This window comes from Pagrus major, chromosome 21 (genome assembly GCF_040436345.1).
Source record: "Pagrus major chromosome 21, Pma_NU_1.0".
Classification (NCBI taxonomy): Eukaryota; Metazoa; Chordata; class Actinopteri; order Spariformes; family Sparidae; genus Pagrus; species Pagrus major.
In genome coordinates this window covers 17,351,749-17,370,977 of record NC_133235.1, presented here as the reverse complement: position 1 = coordinate 17,370,977, position 19,229 = coordinate 17,351,749, and the positions used below count along the sequence as shown (strand labels likewise).

The 19,229-nt window shown below is 42.9% G+C and overlaps 1 protein-coding gene across 1 annotated transcript; it reads right to left on the bottom strand.

Moving 5' to 3' along the window:
* Positions 1 to 438: 438 nt before the first annotated feature.
* On the bottom strand, positions 439 to 2,957 carry klf2b (Kruppel like factor 2b). The gene is made up of 3 exons (XM_073492075.1): positions 2,619 to 2,957; positions 1,412 to 2,321; positions 439 to 1,295 (listed from the first exon to the last, which is right to left on the bottom strand). The coding sequence occupies exons 1-3, from the start codon at positions 2,688 to 2,690 to the stop codon at positions 1,120 to 1,122; spliced, it is 1,158 nt and encodes a 385-aa protein (XP_073348176.1). The 5' UTR covers positions 2,691 to 2,957; the 3' UTR covers positions 439 to 1,119.
* Between the last annotated feature and the right edge of the window lie 16,272 nt (positions 2,958 to 19,229).

Genomic DNA, 19,229 nt, shown 5'->3' with positions numbered 1-19,229 from the left:
AATTGTAGTATTAAGGCCCTTTGATGTCCTACTATAATTTCTACCCATCAGAAAGGGAGTCTAAGGGCTCCCTGATGAGGGTTTGCTGTGCCCCTCTGTCCAGACGGCTCCCGGCTCACTCTGTAATTATGGAAATGGAGTGTTTGTATTTATAGGCTAAGCCCACAAGCGGCTGCCCTTCTCTGTCTCGCAGCTGCAAAACATCACAGTGGAAATCAAGTGCCCATGTTTTAAATTAAAGTGGGTATACAATGGCAACGTGTATAACCTATTTAGTGTAACTGAGCTGATGGGCTGCAGGCCTTGGACTGGTTGTAAGCACAGTATGAAACGTGTTGTTGAGTGGGTGGATGGGGTTCATTAAACAAGATGTGTGAAGGTGATGTAGCTTCAATGACTAAGAAAGCGTGGCAAGTAAAGAGTTCACCAGTCAAAATGTCCAATTTCATTGTTTTTAATATTTACAATAAATACATTTTACAGTATAAAATCCATGTACATATTTATATAAATTTAAGTGAAAAATAATGCACAGGACATCAAGCCCTGAGAGTGAGTAGAGGGGCTGGATCAGAGAGTTTCACACACAATAAAAGACATTAACTCCAAATAGTAAGAAGCAATAAGATAAAAAAAAACAAAAAAAAAACAGTTCAGGCCATTTAGACATTGAGGCAGTTTAAATAAAACATTGTCTTTGCACATGTTAGGCAACTTGTGTGTGCACCTCACTCCAACTGTCAAATACATGAACTATTTTGTGGCCATGTCGTTCTGTCATGAAGGGTTTTACAGTAGCACAGTCATAGAAAGGCACTTTTGTGTCAAACACAGCATTCCAGTTCTGTCAGAGAAGAGTAGTATATACAGGGCCAGCCCCTTCCTGGTCTGCCTGCTCTAAAGCAAACAAAGCTTTTCTAAAGCTTGTATAGAACCAAAGTAGTACCAGCTACGTTATTAGACAATAATAACACTAACATTTTTAAATTCAATATTAGATATAAAAAAAGACTTTGGTCATGTGGAGAACAATTTAAATAAAAAATACACCAGTTGAATCACAATAAAAATAGCACAACCCCCCCACCCCGTGAACCCCAAGTCCTTCTGAGGGCTCCTTCACATGTGTCTCTTCATGTGAAGCGCCAGATGGTCAGACCTGGAGAAGGCGCGCTCGCACAGGTGGCACTGGAAGGGCCTGTGTCCGGTGTGTTTGCGAAAATGACGGGTCAGCTCGTCTGAGCGGGCGAATTTCCATCCACAGCCTTCCCAGCTGCAGTGGTACGGCTTCTCACCTGCGAGGACAGAAGAATAAGAGATGATTAGTCAATGCTGAAACATAGTGTTGAGGCCTGCGCGTAATTGCGCACAGAGGTTGTCTTATTTATGATGGATTTGGGCTCAAACTTACCGGTGTGAGTTCGCAGATGTGCCTTCAGGTGGGAGCTCTTGGTGTAGGTTTTCCCGCAGCCAGCGAAGGTGCAGGTGTGCGTGGCTGTGCGCTTCCGCGGCCATGTGCGTCGGCCTCTCTTGGGTTTGGACTCCAACAGCTCGAGGGGGGATGAGGGCGGTGTGAGCATCACCCTCTGCGCGCCCGGCTGCAGGCTGAGACCTTCATCGTACATGCCAAAGGCAGTGTGCGGAGCGTGGTAGGACATCTGCATCTGAGGAGCCTGAGGGTGGTGCGGGAAAGCTGCCGGCGTGTGATACTTCTGAGAAAAGTTCATGGGCTGGCACAGCTGTGCCTGGCAGTCTGAAGCTCCGTGGTCATCGGGGCTGAGTGGCGGGGTCATGTTGCTGGCTGCCCGCGGGGAGATGGCCACCCGGGGCTGCTCGAAGGACATCATGCACGAAACGTTTCCCTCTTGCTTGATTTTGCTGCAGCTCTGAGGCACCATGCCCAAAACGGGGCCGTAACCGTCCATGGGTGGCTCAACTTTGATTTCCTGGCGGGGAAAATGTCCCGAGTTGACATAAAATCTCCCCTGAATGCCGGGGTTGCGCGTAATGCCATAGCTGTGTGTTCCTTCACTGCGGAGCAGCTCCGTCATGAGGCTGGCGCCGTACGGGGGCGGCGGGGAGCGGTGGTCGTCTGCCTGGTAGGATGGCACCGAGCCTCCCGTTGTGTACATGCTGTGGTCAACTGTGCCCACAAATTCCGCCGTGTTGTCTGAGCCAGTCGTGTTGGAGAGAATAAAATCCAGATCCAAATAATTACTCAGATCCTCGTCGTCCTTTTTGTTGATATTGTCCAGGTTGTGTACCATTTCAAGCATGGAGCAGCTGCTGGAGATCAGTTTGTCCATGTCTCCTTTACACCTCTGAAAGAATAAAGAGACATGATGAGTATGATGTGGCTGTAAAGTAAAAATGTTTGAGAGACGCAGATGATTTCTAACTGGACAGTTACATTAGTAATAGTGCGTTTTATTCTCTTAAAATAAGGAAATAAGTTATTTGTTTTTGTTTTCCTAAAGAATATAAATTAGTTACAGCAGCTTTACGAGATAATAATAATAATAATATTACCGTCCTGATGAAAACAGGTGAAACAAAGTGACACATCGGGTCCAGCTCCACAGATTTTAAAACCAAACACAAGATTTCTTTTAACTTACGTTTTCCCAGGTTTTCTCTCTTTGGTTTGAGAATGTCGAAAATGACGGCAGCATCACTCCGGATAAGGCCATCGTTGGGTGAAATAATAACTATCTCTTGTCAAAGTCGCGTCTTGCCGCACCGCAGTCTGTGCGCCTATCTCACTGTCGCCGCTCCACAGCTGCGCTCCGAAGACATGAACAAGTTTAAAAGTGGTAGGAGGTCCTCCGAACCTTATAACCCTCTAACTCGAAGTTGCCTGGCCAATTGTGAGAGCTCAGGAAACAACGTAAAGTTTGGTAAATTTAGCTCTTTATAAAGCGGCTCCTGCAGGCAGCGGGTCTCAGTGCGCTGTGTGTCAGGCAGGGCAGCGCAGAGCAGCCTATAAAGTGCAGGTCCTCCCCCACCGGCTGATGACGCAGGACTCCACAGACCAACCCACCTGAGCAAGAGCTGGAAAAAAGTTGCGAGCACATTACAAACACACGGGCAATATAGCAACCATAGATACTTACGTAATAAACTGAAAAGAACAAGCCTAATGACAGAAAAGTGCCTGAGGCCAAGCCGCAGCAACAACTTCATATAAAGGCTGTCAGTGCTACCGTTAATCATCGGATAGCAAAGGAGATGTGGCTTCTTCTTCTTTCTTTCTTTTTTTTTTTTTAATGAACAGCGATACAAATATAATTAGATTCAAAGAAGAGGGTTAAAAACAGAACTTTGAATCGTGCTTTAGCAAAAGCCAGACAGAAATCTAACAGCACTGCGCACGAAAGTAGAAGTTGTTTGTTAACGTCCATGTGATTGCATCATTTACTCTCAAACCTCAAAGTAGATGTTTTCTTTTCTTTGTTCTCGTGACACAAGCTGCCGTCTTCGAGGACGGATGAGGATAAAAATATGAGGTTAATGAGGTACATTGACTGTAGATGCTCATGGAGACGTCCTCCGCTGCCTCCCACCTGTTTGGCGCGTCTCGCTCTCGGCTCATTATCATTAATGGAAGATGGGGTTTTGTTCTCTCGCAGCAGGCTTGTCCAAACAGGCGCCAGGGTCGTCTGAAACGCTTTTCAAGGCTTTTTAACGCTCTAACCTCTCCTGATGTAAACATGATTTAAGGTAACGTCCCATTCAGGTGCAAATGGCGGACGAGGGGGCTGCGGTGTCGATCGGAGTCAAATTTGCATCACAAGTCTGGCCTGCTTGTTGCTGTTTCTGCCGGGGGATCTGGTTTCTGACGTGAACGCAGCCAGAGTGCTTTCCCAGCAGGAGCCCTCTGGCTCCAGAGGTCATCAGGCCAACTGGATCTCTGCACTTTGCGTCAGTTTTATATGCTCCATTTCATTTAAAGATATACTCTTGAAGTGTGATATCTAGATTTTAAGATCATTAAATCAAGAAATAAAACTTTTCTATTAGTGTCAAATAAAGGCACCACAATCAAAGAAAGGTCTACGTGTCTTTCCCTGATTCTTACAATCATCAGCAGTGGTATGAGAAGTGTTCAGGTTCTTTACTTACATAAAAGAGGAAATACCCAGTGTTGTGAAAAGTACAGACAAGTCATACTTACGTTGATACGTAAGTATCAAAAGGACAAGTAAAAGTAAATAATGCATATATCTAAATGTATATACTGTGTTCTGTCCATGATTAGGATTATCAGAGCCAATGTTCAGCATTTTTCTCAGAATCAATACTTTTTTAAAATCAGATTGCCGATAAACTAAATTGATTGAAAAATGTGTTACTTTGCTACTCTGAGTCACTAGTAACAGAAGTTTTCAAATAAGCCTTTTACAGTACATTTACTCAAGTCCTGTGCTATATTTCCACTTCACTACATTTTTTAGGCAAATATTGTTCTTTACATTAGTTACTTTAGTTACTGGTTACACATCAGGTTACATGGTGCATCAGAGCCAAATGAGTGCATGTTTGAATTAACTTATATTTATCAATAATCAGATGAAAAACACACTGATTCTACTTTTACTCAAGTAATAATTGTACGAGTGACTTTCATTTACAACAAAGTAATATTTTAACATGATATCTTTACTTTTACTCAAGTATGACTTTGGGGTAGTGTTGTAGTACTCGAGATCGGTCTTGGTCTCGAGACCGGTTTCAAGACCATTTTTTGAGGTTCTTGGTCTTGTCTTGGAATCGAGGGCATTTTCACTCGGTCTTGTCTCGGTCTCGGACTGGGCGGACTGTGTTTTTTTGAATGAGACCGGTCAAGACCACCGCTGATAGGCTTTTTGTCCATGCCTTACTGATAAAAGGACCCTCTCAAAAACAGCTAATAACTTCAAATCATTGTTAGTGTAAAGATTTTCCCCAGCTAAAAAAAAAGAAAATTCACATTTTGATGTTTTGTTATGATTTTCCTTTGACATATATGGTCTTGGTCTTGTCTCGGTCTCGACCTCTAAATGTCTTGGCCTTGTCTCGGTCTCGGTACTCTCCGGTCTCGGTAATGTCTTGGTCTCGGTCGGTGCGGTCTTGACTACGACACTACTTTGGGGTACTTACAACCCAACAAATAAGTGTAGTGAGTGAAAAGTACAATATTTACCTCCAAAATGCAGGGAAGTAGAAATATAAAGTCGTAGAAAATGGAAATACTCAAGGTACAAACCTCAACCTCATAATACTGGATTACTATTAGTTATGCACTCACCTCTTAGCTGCTATTCATCACTACTCTGTTACATACTGTTGGGATATTTTAATCTGCTTTATTGGTTTTTATCCAAACACCTATCTGTCTAAAATGTACAGTTATTCCATCTTAAATGTAGTGCAGTCAAAGAATAAAGTGGTTTAAAATGGAAGTACTCAAGTAAAGTATACCCACCTCAGGATTACACACAAGTACAGTACTTGAGTAAATGTACTTTGCTACTTTGCACCACTGATGAACACACTACCTAAACCTGAGGGAGCGAAACACTTGATTCTACAACAGGTTTCGGTAAAAGAAGTTAGTCAGTGTGATGATGATCTGACCGAACACAGAACAACTGGTCCACATGACAGACATCGCCCCTCATCAAGCTGTCATGTCCACCACCTCTAGCACACTGTGTCTGTAGCTGTGAGATTTCCACATCCTGATCCCTGATCTGTGCTGCGTGTTCGCTGGAAAGTGCGTCACACGGCAGGAGTCCAGTAAGGCTCGAGAGGAAGTGTGTTTTTAGTGGCAGCGGAGTGGCCGGCCTGATGTCTGAACCCCTGACCGCTGACTGTGACCCCAGCTCTGCTGCTCCGCTCTGCTACCAGCGAGAGTGCTCTCACTTCCTCTGTTACTCAGCTACCTTTAATGCGTTGTAATGCCCCAAAGTTTGAAATTAAGGAACTTCATGTACTGCTGACCTTTTGGTCTCTCATTATTTACTTTCGAGAAAAACTGTTGTTTTTTACGTCTATTATCTCAAAAGAGTATCACATGTTTTGGCTATCTTTGCTTTTGTTTCTGTTCTTCAATTTGTACATTATTTATATCATCAACAGTATTATTTTACAGTGACGCTGCCTCAGTCTACACATACTCTGGTATAATGACAGTTAAGTGGTACTGGTGGCTAGACAATCACTTCACTGCTGTGTGTTTTCTATCCTTATATTGTGTTTTCACTCTTAAATTCTTTATTCCATTTTCATTTCTATATTCTTTTTTCTTTTTTTACATGTTTACATGTGTTTTGTATGTGTCATTTAAGCTCCCGGATGTCTAAATTTCTGCCAGGATCAATAAATCATTTATCTATCTATCTAGCTTGACAATATACTTTCCTGACCTCACTGATTCGAAATTTATTTTATGCTTTTGTCTAAAGCAATCTACATTTGGCTAGGCTTGAATTAAGCTTTTTTTAATAGAATATTTAAGGTTTGATATTTTAACTATGTCTGGCTGACTGCGGACAGATCTTTTCAACACAATAGCATCATGACCATGCAAGATGCAGTCACAAAACTTCACACGTGTGTAGTTGAGATCACAATGAAGGCTAAGTTCGAAGTGAGGGGCAGGTAGAAGAAGTGGGGTCAGTCGTATCCAAAGCACGATCAGGCAGACCCAAAGTGACCAAACATCAGAAGATCAATACATTAAGCTTCGTTCTATGAGAGATTGAAAAGCAACTTCATCACAGACACAGAATTTGCTAAACAAAGAACACAAGACTCCAAAAGTTTAGTCAAAAGAAGGATGTCTTGTAGTCTCAGAGGAAGAGTAGCAGTTTCTAAACAACTTCTCAGGAGGGAAGCCAAGGCCAAACGCTTGAATTTTACAGTGGATGGTTAGATAACATTTTCCAAAGACTGAAGTCTTTACTCAAAATTTAAGTTTATAAATAGAAATAAAAACAGTACTACATTCGAATCAAATGCAAAATAGAAGTATTGTGACTAGTTGTCTCTGACTTCTGGACCCTACTGTACTGTTGGAGTTTTGCTGAGTTTTTGCTCTTATTTGTGGGTTAAGGAGAAGGTTTGCTTAGCTTTGCTTTGAGACTGGAAACAGCTGGTGTCGATGTGTCCAAAAGTTATGAAATCTGACTCCCAGTGCCTCCAAACATGTTGTATAAGTTTTTAATTTATTCCTGTTACCTCTGGAAATTACCTAAATAAATCCACCCAACCAGACTTAAGTTATTACAGACCAAACATGACTGGTCCTGACCAAAAGTCACACCACAATGGAAGCTTCACAATTTCAGCTGAGCTGGTTCATCCATTTTTTTGCACACACTCAGTTAAATGTCATGATAACAGGACGTTTGCGAGAGAACTCCATAAAGACTTCACTAGACAACTCTGCACCTGGTGGATTCAAATGTCAGCCAGACACAACAGGAAAAACACTCGAGTAGCCTGAAATCATGTAAGACTGCACACAGCGTGGTACTCTGCCCTGTGACGTCCAGCAAAGGGATGAGAGTGGCGAAAAAGAAAGCTGGAGCTGGCAAGTCTGGTGTTTCCCTGGAGGGAGCACTCACTAATTCTCATGACGTTTGAGAGACAGGTTTGTATTTCATTCTGATCCGTCACTTCCTGTGGAGAAGTGTACGTACTCGACGGTAGAATTTCATTTGGGCACACTGGGGCCTCACATATGATGGGAGGGACACTCTTTTGACTGCAGCAGCCCACATGGAAACATTCCTCAGTGGAGGTTTCAGTTAAAGAGATTTGTATGTCCATAAAGAGTTGGCACTCAATTAATCCCTGTAGGGAAAATCTCCTTTTGTCTGCCCTTTCCACAGAGAGGTCAGAGGTCAGAAACAGGGCAAACACCTTGCAGAAGCTTGCAGGGATCCTCCTCAGATTCTTGACCATCTGCCTACCTGCAGCCACATTTGACTTTCTCTGCAGAAGAGGAACAGCTGAAGTTATTGCACAGTCGAGTCCTGAATGTGGATGAGCAACATTTCGACAGAAGGCTCTAAAAAATATCTCCTTCCCTGAATTGACATTTACACCACAGTTTTACTATTGGGCAACCCACGTGTCTTTTCACAACTGTAAAACTTGATCTATTAGTGCTGCTGCCTTATCTGTGCAGTAACTGAGTTATCAACAAGTTGTCAGCTTGTTAACGAGTCATGAAGCTGCTGACACCTTCTTGCAGCAGTGACAGTGACACTAATTCTTAAAAATATTCTGTTTCCTCAGTGCACTTGTTCTGAGGAAAACTTTCTCACGGTTAACTCCAACAGCAAGAATGTTAAGCACTCCTCCTTTGTTTTTATCCAGGATCATTCTGAGATTTTAGCTAAATTTAAAAATACAACATCAGTAATTTAGAAAACACAGAAACCAAAGGGCTCAACTAAAACACAATTTGGCTTTCTGAGAAATCAAGCAAAAAAGAAAAATGAGACAACACAATTCTGAGATAGGGACAAAACTTCCACCTCATCCTTTCACTTAAAGGGACAGTTCACCCCAAAATAAAAAAAACAACATACTTTTCCTCTTACCTGTAGTGCTTTTAATGCACCTGGAATCTTTTGGTGTGAGTTGCAGAGCTTTGGAAATAAAAGTCTGCCTTCTCTTGAATGTAATGAAACTATACGGCACTTGGCTTGTGGTGCTCAAGTGCCAACAAAAATACATTTGAACCATCATGAACTGGTAACTGAGCTTCATTTAGAAACTATTTTCTCTGAAGCGTGTATGTACTCATGGATAAAGCTTGTGCTTGTGACACCGTGGGATGTAAACATTAATGGCGTCCTCCTCGGCTGAGCTGTAATGTAAGCTAGCTTAGTAAGCTAGCCTCTCGTCCTCTGCGTGGCAATACGGTTGGCAGGTGTAGCTCCGTGGGGGAAAATATTTCTGACATGAAACGGTCACAACAAGGTCTGTTGATTATTTTCAGTAACAAGTTCATGATTTCTAGAAAGGGAAATTGCTGTTTTTCAAAATGGCGCTCAAGGCACCACAAGCTGACTGAACTGTCCCTTTAAGCATTAAAAAAAAAGAAATATCCTCACATAATTTTATATTTTTCTCCAGAAACCAGCATGAAGGGTGTGATACACGGCTCGTCATATGCTTGTATGCCTCATATTCTCCATGATGAAATCTTGTGTTGTCACTTGTAAGTTGTTATTGGGCCGTTCAAGTCAGTGACATGGATACAGGCAGGCATTATGTCTGGGTCAGGTCTGTAAGTGTTCCATCACTGTGGTGAGGATTCGGACACATCAGCTCTGCCTCATGTGGCACACTCTGCTAACTTCCATGGAAAAACATAGTGTAAGTGTGAGAGGCAGCAGCGCCGGGCCTGCACGGGATGTCTCGACTGAGCGAGAGTCAGCGAGAGTTTGAGAGTGAGTGGGATCGTGCTCCGGGCTTATATAGCCCAGTTATTTTTAACCACCCGCCCCTTGCTTATTACACAGTTTCCCCCCGGACCACTCAGGAAGCACGTTTGGCTCCTTTTCCTGCTTGCACGCGGCCAGATTCAAACAGAATCAAAGAATGATAGCATTGAGGCTCTCCAAACCCCCCTGTTGGAAAAAGTAGGGGGGGAAGGAGGACGAGGGGGGAGAGAAATGTTTAACAGAAAAGGTTGGCACGCGTATGACATTCAAAGCTGGCTCTGATCCTGCTCCAATTTCAGAAAACCTCAAACATTTGTTAAAAAAACAGCACAGAGACGGGGCAGATAGTCCTGAGCACACACTTGTACCTGCTGAGGAGCATTCAACAGGGTTTCTGTAGTGAATTAGCATGACTGAAGAACAGTTGAGTTTCACTGTTAAAGATAACTGTCACCAAACAGCTGCTGGTGAGCTACAGTACATACAGGAGATAATTGCACTGGGCTCATTTGAATAACGTGTTACATGACACTGCCTGGTTGTTTTCATTGTTGAGATAAGAAAGTAAACTTGTTGATACTTGAGAATAAAGACAGAACAACTGAAACAAACACAACTATAATATTTCAGGTATTCTTTCAGTTTTGTATTGCCTGTAGAGGCTTTTTGTTGACAACAGTCCCGTTTACAGACTGATTATTAGAAACACTTGTCAGTATGGCAGCAGCTAACAATTATTTTCATTATCGGCCAATCTGTTGATTACTTTCATGATTAATCGATTAATCATTCAGTCTATAAAACGTAATAAAAATGTGAAAAATACTCATGACAGTTTCCTGGAGCCCAAAAGTCTTCATTTACAATCATCGGTGACAAAGAGAAGCAGCAAATCCGTACATTTAAGAAGGTGGAAGTGTTTGATATTTTTGCTGGGAAAAAGTATGAAACGATGAATCGATTATCAAAAGTAGTTTTCTTTCGATCGTTGCAGCTCTTACCTTGCGAGGCAGCTGGACTCCTGTGATCGCTTGAATCCTTGTGGCTGAACCACATTTGTGATTTGACCAATCAGCATCCTATGAGGAACAACTGGCAGCTGCAGTTGTTTTTTTTAGATGTGTTGCCCAGCGAAAGAAGCGACCGTCCGTTTAAAAACAACAATGGCGGCTCCTCAAGAGGTGAGCATAGTTGGTGTAATCATCTCTTATATCAGAACAGAACACACAGTGTTTTTGCACTTTGACTTGTTTGATTTACCAACTGGCTCTGCTGTTGAACTCATTGGTTGATGTTCGCTCGTGATAGACAGTGATAGAAAAGTGCTTCGTCCAAACACCTGCCAAGTATATTTTGAAAGTTTTCCAAACAGTTTCCGAAGGCGACTTTCCAGATGGTTCCGTGTTAAAGAGCATCTGGCACATCTGGTTATAGCAGCTCTATATCTCTATATCTTTTCAGTAAAATGCAATAAAACCACAAACTACATCATGACCTGAAAGTTGCATCACCACTTGTTGAGAAGAGTTTTTAGCCTTCATGGAAACAGGAATTGTGTCAAGGCTGTTGATGGCATTGGTTTTGGCTAGGGTGAACTAATAAACTAGCAACTGAGTGTATGTCAGTATATAACAGAAAACTTGTAGATGAAAGTGCTAAAATACCCGAGGAAAAAGCTCCAGTCTATCCAGGTAATAAACCTGTTAATTGTCTCTACACACATTACTGAGGTGAGACTTTTTGAAAACAAAGGGCACATACTGGCCCCTGCTGCGTTCCACAGCACCTCTGCATTAAAACAGCCAGCGTCTGGCTTCCACAGAACCCAAACATGTGTCTTGACAACCAACGTAGCTTTCAGCAAGTGTTATGGAAACCCACCTTTTAAAAATATGCAGCCCACTCCAGCTAACATGGCAGGAATAACGGCTACATGTGGATATAATTGAGCCAGTAGAGCACCGGGGGGATGGGCCCCAATTTATTAGCTGTTAACACCAGGAATCATACCGGTCCCACTCGTCATACCACACACACATGGCTTCACTGGCTGTGAAAATGTTGTTTTTTTCTCTCCGAAGTGCTAAGAAAGGTGCTTTTTATTTGATAAATGAGAATGGGCATCCTCTCAGGGGCTTGAAGTGGTCCACTATGAGATGACTGGAACATTTTCAGACCAGCCTTCGGGCAATTCAAAATGCTGTCCGGGCTGAATGTATTTTTTAATTTGTATGCTTCCTGTTCACTTTAAAGGAAAAGTTTGAAATTTGGGGATATTTGGGATAGTTAGATAAGAAAAAGTTATAGCCTTGAAACTATTAGCTTAGCTAGTGCAACAACTGGAAACAGGGGGAAACAGCTAACTGGCTCTGTCCAAGATTAACAAAACCCGGCTGCCAGCTCTTCTAAAACTCAATAAACAATAAATAAAATCTCGCTAATACAAAAGCTAACTGTCCCCCCCCCCCCAATGTTTTATCTTTGTTCTAAGCTAAGCTAACATGCTGCTATCATTCAAAGTTAAAGCTCATGTCTTGACTGTGAAAATGTTTGTTTTTTTCCTCTCCAAAATGCTGAGAAAGTTGCTTTTTTCAAAATGCTGTATGCTTCTTGCTCACCTTAAACAAATAGTTCGACATTAAATTTGCTTTCTTAGTAAGAGTTAGATAAGAAAATAAACACCACTCTAACGTTTGCAAGCCAAATATAAAGTTAGAGCCTGGAAAGTATTAGCTTAGCTTAGCACAAAGACAGAAAACAGGAGGAAACAGCTAGCCTGGCTCTGTCCAAAGCTTACAAAATCTGCCTACCAGCATTACTAAGACTCATTAGTCAATATGTTTTATCTTGTTCATTCAAAAATCAAAAGTGTGCACAAAAACAAGAGCCAAGCTAGCTGTTTCCCTCAGTGTTTTGTCCTTCTTGCTAAGCTAAGGTAACATGCTGCTGGCTGTAGCTAGGCTACATATTTAGCAAAGAAACATAAGAGCAGCATCAATCAGCTCATCTAACTGCAAGAAAGCAAACACTTCCCAGGATGTATTCATTCAAAGCTTATGTATTGACTGTGTTGAAAGGCTTTCACTGATATTTCGATGTGTCAATTTAAAGAACATTTAGCCTTTTCTGTTCTGTTCACACTGATTTCTGACCGATCTCATGTCACCAGGTTAACTCCACTGTTTCACTTTCAGTATGACGCTGTATAAAGTCGAGTCTATCCTTCTTAAAGCCGGGGAGGCCTGTGTTTTTTTCCCCCCGTGTGGTACGACAGCTTCAGACCTGTGCACATTTGAACATGCCGAACTAAACTGTGCCAGCTGTTCAAATAGCATAACCCCGGCCTCGACACAGGTTCCCCATTGAAGCCACGCTCCGCTTGATGGAGTGATCCAGCCTGCAGTGCACTTTATAGTGTACACACCTCGAAATGGCGACATTTGTAAAAAGCCTAATAAAAACATTCCTCCAGCAAGGAATGCTCCAGGTATTTCCTCTCCTACACCTGGTTACGATTCCTTGAGTGCACTCGTCTGTTTTCACAGAACCACGTTCTTTCAGAGAGTGGATATTGATCCTGTACTCGTGAATGGCGTTGTGTTTTTCTAAATGGATGACATTGAAAACACGGGTCCATTAAAGGACTAAAAGCTTGATGCCATTTCAGGCCAAACTGTTGAAAGCTCATTGGTAAGTTGTTTGGGAAATTAGTGAGGAGGAGTTTTAATGTGATGGTGCAATCAAAGTAGTCAGTATAAGTCATCATGTGGGAAATCAAGTGGGAGTCAGCTGAAGTGTCAAGTACCGGGGTCAAGAGGTCGCCTTTGGTTCAATGTGACAAAAGCTACAGCAGGAGTATGTGACTGAATGTGTATGAGTAGAGTTTCTCAATGTCCACAGATTGGTCATAAGATGTTTCAAAAACTAATGTGTTAATCTTTCATATTTTCTAAAGGGGGATTCCACTGATTTTACACATGAAGTTTAGTTTACAATCACGTGGAGTACTTTAATGTCTACAGTGGCTCTGGAGAGAGATTTAGCGTTTAGCCTGCAACAGTTCATGTTTTTACCTGCTGGTTGACATGATACATTTGGTTATAAAGTGTGGCAGATACTGTCATATAGACCAAAAGATGATTTTGTACACCAGCAGGGGAGGAAAAATACTCTTCTCTCTGCGGGAGCCGGAGACTCGGCACTATCCAGGTGGAGTTCACACACCAAACGATGATACTCGAAAAGGTTGTGTCCACCCACACTGCCGCACAACCCTGCGCTAATCACTGAAAGACTGATTTTTTTTCTTAATGAGCCCTAAAAGTTAGCAAATTTCTGCCTCTGTTGCTTCGATTTTGACTGTTTTTTAATCTGTCTCTGAATCCTCCAACTTTGGGGAGATGATAAATTGAAAGTTGTCAAAAAATCTCTAATTACTGGAATCAAAACAGTAAATAAAGTAAGTAATATAGAATGATTTTTAAAGTCAAAAGTATGTCATATATTTATACATTCTCTATCTAATCAAATCAGGTGAAGTCTGCCCTACACGATGTCTCAGGGCCAGGAGGCATCACGATTTTGCCTGCGAACCATCCAGCACTCACTCAGTCAATAACTCATCAGGCTGCAGCACTGTGGGGGGGTCAGACAGGATCCCTCTGCACATTACAGATGTTATCTCAAAGGAGTACGGGGACATTAACCCCGAGTCAAACTGTCATAAAACACCCTGTTTTTCCAGCGGGTGAAGGGTGAGAGAGCTGCTGACTGACAGTATCTAGTGTATGTGCTATCACGTAATGCTGGCTCACACATAGTAATATGGAAACTGTATTGTTCATTGACAGAAAGATTGTTATTCAATGAATACCACAATGTGAGTTTCACATTGAGAAAAACACAGATGATTAGGTGAATTCTGGGTGTAACAACAGCTAAATCAATGTCTTTTCTTCTGTGGACAGTTAGAACAGTTGAAGGGAGTGTTCAGGTGCTGAGGGTGTATCTGCAACTGAGTAATTTAGATTTTTGGGTTTGGTTGCAAAAAGGCAGAGAAGATAACAACCTGTGGTTGACAGACCAAACGAGATCCGGTGTGTACCGACCATTTGGCACGCGCAACATTCAGATTTTGATGTGTCCCTCTTTCACTCTTAGCCTGCTGACAGGAATTGGTGTTTGTAGTGTGGTTTAGCAGCTAACCAGGTGGGTCCACGATGCAAAGAGTGAATCCACACCAATGCAAAATATTCAGTACATCATGTGTGAAGTGTGCTACCTCAACGGAGAGAGTGGTTTGCAGAGCCGCATGTCGGTTTCCTCTCCAACTTTCAGCAGTTTCTTTTGTGGCTATGTTTGCTCCATTGATGTAAACTGATTTCAAAATCTGTACAAAGTCGTTTACAGTTGGAGGATTTTCATCTACTTTGAATAGTGTAGTGTAGCAGAACTGAAAATGCCCACACAGAGCCGACATCAAGTCAAAGATAGCTCCAAGAACTCCCCCAAAGAGCGAAGCTGAGTCAAATTACCTCTGAAGCCGCATTCCTAATTGATTTATTTACTACACCTGGCTTCAATAAACGGCACCAAAGCGCAGGTTACTGGTCTATTTAACACTTCAACTAAGGTATAATTAACCCGCTGTAATGGCTCAGGGGCCTCACCCGACTGGTTAACTTCAAACTCCCCCTTCTCTCCGCTGCTCTTTAATAACCTGTATCTCTTGTATCATCTGTGCCTCTTCACTCGCTTCCTGAATGGGGCCCACCACTGATCAGGCTGTAATTTATGGGCTTTTTGTGGGTGAAAATAGACGGGGGCTGGTTCCTATCAAACGCTGGCGAGTGAAGACTTAACTAAAAGCAGCATGATAATGATTACAGAACAGTAAAGTCACCATGCATGTCGCATTCAGGCTTCAATGCATATTTTGTCTGTTATGTCAAAGCAGGGTCAGCTCTGTTTGTGAATGGCCGAGGCTATTACTACAAGGACCGTCTGCTGACGTAACTGCACCACAGTGTTGTATGACTGAGTCTCTTATTCATCAACCAACTGTTCCCAAAATATGTGATCATCTCGTACTGTCAGTGAATAGTGTAACACAGTACTCACACACACACACACACACACACACACACACACACACACAAACAGTGCTTAGCAACGGCACGAGCTCTGACGGAGCAGGGGAAAGCCGACACAGAGCAACTCTCCCTCCTCAACATCCGAGCGTCTGACCATGTCTCACAGGCTTCTTTAAGGATCAGAGGTCAGAGTGACTGCTTCTCCGAGGCGTCCCTGAGTACATGACCTCTGAAGAGCTCGTGGTGCCCGCCCTCTCAACCTTGACTGACCACTTAAAACTCACCTGAGCTCACCCTAAAGCACTTATCTGGCCCATCTTGTTTGCAGCTCAGCTCAACTGTCAGAACCTGTTCTCACACCAGCTCGTCACAAGACCTGTTGCCCGTGTTGTCCTTTGAGCCGCTGCCATTAACCGCCCAGATAATGACTCTTGGCTCGATTAATTCCCTTCTTGTCTTTGTTCCCATCTAAGCCCTCACAATCGTCAGCGTGCCTGGGCACTCCTCCGCAGCAGGACAGGTCGCGTACTTCAACCTGCGGCGGGCCAAGGGGATAAACACACTTGATCCATAAATGCGTGTGTGCTCATAGGGAAGGCAAGCCCCGCGGCTGTGGGTGACATTCTCAAATGCAGCTGCTGTGTTTAACCTGAGGCACAGACACGGTGCACGAGAATAAGCCTTTGCTAATCTACCTGCTTGGCATATTATGCAATTCAAACATTCTTTTGTTAAAGGGATAAGAGATGCTCTTTGACAAAGACCTGCACGCATAAGAGCGAGTTCAACTTTCTAATGACAAGGAGCTGCTTCTTTGAAGAACTGCACGAATAAATAATGTTCTAAGACGCGTCTCTTATGCAAATAAATCGAATAAAAATGTAATTTGAGGAGGCGGTGGAACAGTTTTCTCAGTTCTGCTTTAGAGTTTTAAAGTAGTGAGATATTGCAGGTTGTCAGTGTATTTTGAGTCTCAGAATTACAGAGGTGTACTCTGGTTTAATGCAGCTGGTAACCACTTCCTGTTTTTTGAACAGTGAATCTTCTCACAGTTTGGCCATAGTTTCCTGAAGTGTGTTTCGTGTGTGCGAGAGAGCGCAAGCAGTCGTGTGTTGTGGGTTAACGCAAACTCAGGTGGCTTGCATGTTTGCAATGAACAATCACAGTTCTTCTCTACTCAGTGTGTTGCACCTTTATGAGCTGCAAGTACGATCTAACGTATCTGGCAAGAATGCACAAACAACAGTTGTATTTTTGTGCGTGTGTGTGCAGCTAAGCAAATGTGTGAACGTGGCGGTTGTGTTTATGGAGAGATGGTGCAATGGAACAAAATAAACGCCCCTTTTTTTTCAGAGTGGCATGTGTTAAAATGCTTTGTCTTTATCAGGAAACTGATGCACCATCCACCACTCTGGCATCATGCTTTAACCTTCCTGCTCGGCTCAACAACGTGTGCCAGCTGCGTTCTCAATGATCTCTGCATCTCTTTTTTGTGCTTTGTCTATGATCGGCTCAGCAGTGTGGACCTCACACAGGCTCCTGACAGAGATACCACATTCTTGCCTGCGTTGAGGCCCATGTCGAATGTTGTCTTTCAAATCAGCGATTAAAAGGAACACATGTACACCAGTTGTGTATATAATGTGTGTGTCTTTGAGCCAAGGGGACTGCCGGGCCCTAATTTGTTTGCGCAGGCTCTGAGGTCGGCTCTGCTAAGATTTATACTCATCTGGCATTTTTCGCCCTCGCCCCATTGCGTTGCACAAGCCTGACAGATATGCTGATGGCCTGAAAATGCAGACAAAGGACTCACAGCTTGTTCTGTTCTCTGCTTTTGGGATTCAGATCATGTTTTCAATCTTGTGAAAAAACTCAGGAGATACTGAAACTCTCAGTCAAGGCCTTACATTCGTATTGAACTCAGTGTTTACTAGTTAATCAGTTTGGTAGTTGTTTATATGACACACAAAAGGACCTAACAAAGGAGAAAGAGAAAACAGATAATCTAGCGACTGCATCACATAGGTAGCCACATGCACCACAAGTTAGAGAAGTGGGCCTGACTTGTGGGGGAAGAGGTTCCCCACTGGTTTTACACGCAGAGATAAACAGCACATTTTGCTGAAAATAGATTCCCTTCATCTCTACTTGACCTAGAATTTGTGCGCCCACATTGAGGCTTTTCCACCCAACCCTGTTGTTACCTGCAACCGAACAATTGAGGAGAAATCTGAGACTCTTAGCAGCTAGAAGCTCGTTGTGGAGGCCGTAACCAAGAGCAGCCCCCAAAACCAGAGGGTCGTTCACCAAAATAAAAGATGTCCTCCTTCATCCCGAAATATCCTCATCAGAGGACAAAATGGGGTTATAATGGAAATGTATGGCAGGGTGTGGCGTGTTATGAGAATCCCTCAAATTATGGGCTGGTGGGGAATTGTTCTAATCCAGCAAACCAATGCTGCGGAAACAGAGCTGCCATTTTGGATAAAAGGAAGGAGCCAGTTATTTCCTGAGTCTAGGCCGAGATCTAATGGATCATGGGGAAGATGTGTGGGCCTGGTGGTGGTTTCTTGAGGGGGGCGAGGGACCCTACAGTTTTGAGGGTTTGGGGGTTTTGCATTTGCAAGTGTATGAACATACCTGTCAGTGAGAATGTAAGACAGATTCAAGCAATGTGGAAGTTATAATTAGGGTAACTTCTAATCCAAATATGGCTCAGATTCATTTCTTCTTTTGATTTTCCTTTCTCTCAGCAGGAAAATGTGACTAACCGCAATCAAAGATAGCGCCTGATGTATGCGTTTCAGTAATTTTTCAGCTATGTGCTCTGTCCTTGGCGTCACTCTTCACTAATAATTCATTACACTTGCTCAGTAAAGCTTTCATCAGATGGTTAGACGCAGCAACGTCCTGGATCATGTTGTGTTTCTGTGGCGCGCTGCTTTTCTTGGAATGTGCGCCGGCTCTTTGATTGTTCTGTTTCCTGTGATTTCAGAGGCCCTTTGTCTCTGCGTGGTAACTCACTAATCAGGGAACTCCGTCATAGCTCCCCGTCGCTAGGCCGCGCTCCCCTAATGTCACCCTCTGTGTAATGGTATTTTTGGCTGTGCTCTCATGCCTCTCACAGTCCACTGAAGCAAAAAAAAAAAAAAAAAAAGTCAAAGTTGGCAAGAACAATCACCTTTAGGAATGTGTGGACTAAAAATGAGACTGTGGCATCAGTGGCAGCTGAGGGGGTATCTACTCTGTCATGAGGCAGAGCTCCAAAAAGTCAAAAAATAACAGTAAATCCCTCTCAGCGGGGCCTTCCTGTCACCTTCATATGCCTGTTAGCTCCTGAATGATTTATGATTTGATATATTACAGACTACTGGATACATGGATCATTTTTCTATGTTCATAAAATGTGCGAGGAGGAATGTATTTGCCAAGACTGGAGAATCATAACGAGGTTAGTTTTTTTTGCACTCTGGGTTTCCCCCATCTTCTTTTGCTTAGACTGTGGTTTCATGATGTGTTATGGGATCCATGAAACAACAATGAAACCAGATGTGCTTAGTAATGCGTCTATGTACAGTCTTAACAACATTGCAGAAGTTGAGCCGAGATCACACCATGTAGCCAGTGTGAGAACTTTGTGCCGTCTAAGCTTTCTGGAAAGGCCTATGTTCCCTTTTATACCTCCTCTTAAAAT

What these genes read in the sequence shown, in the direction of transcription:
- klf2b (XM_073492075.1), bottom strand. Translation starts at nt 2,690, where the DNA reads ATGGCCTTATCCGGAGTGATGCTGCCGTCATTTTCGACATTCTCAAAC. An exon ending in GAGAGAAAACCTGGGAAAAC is followed by an intron (nt 2,322 to 2,618) that starts GTAAGTTAAAAG and finishes TTATTCTTTCAG; the next exon opens with AGGTGTAAAGGAGACATGGA. An exon ending in ACATCTGCGAACTCACACCG is followed by an intron (nt 1,296 to 1,411) that starts GTAAGTTTGAGC and finishes CTGTCCTCGCAG; the next exon opens with GTGAGAAGCCGTACCACTGC.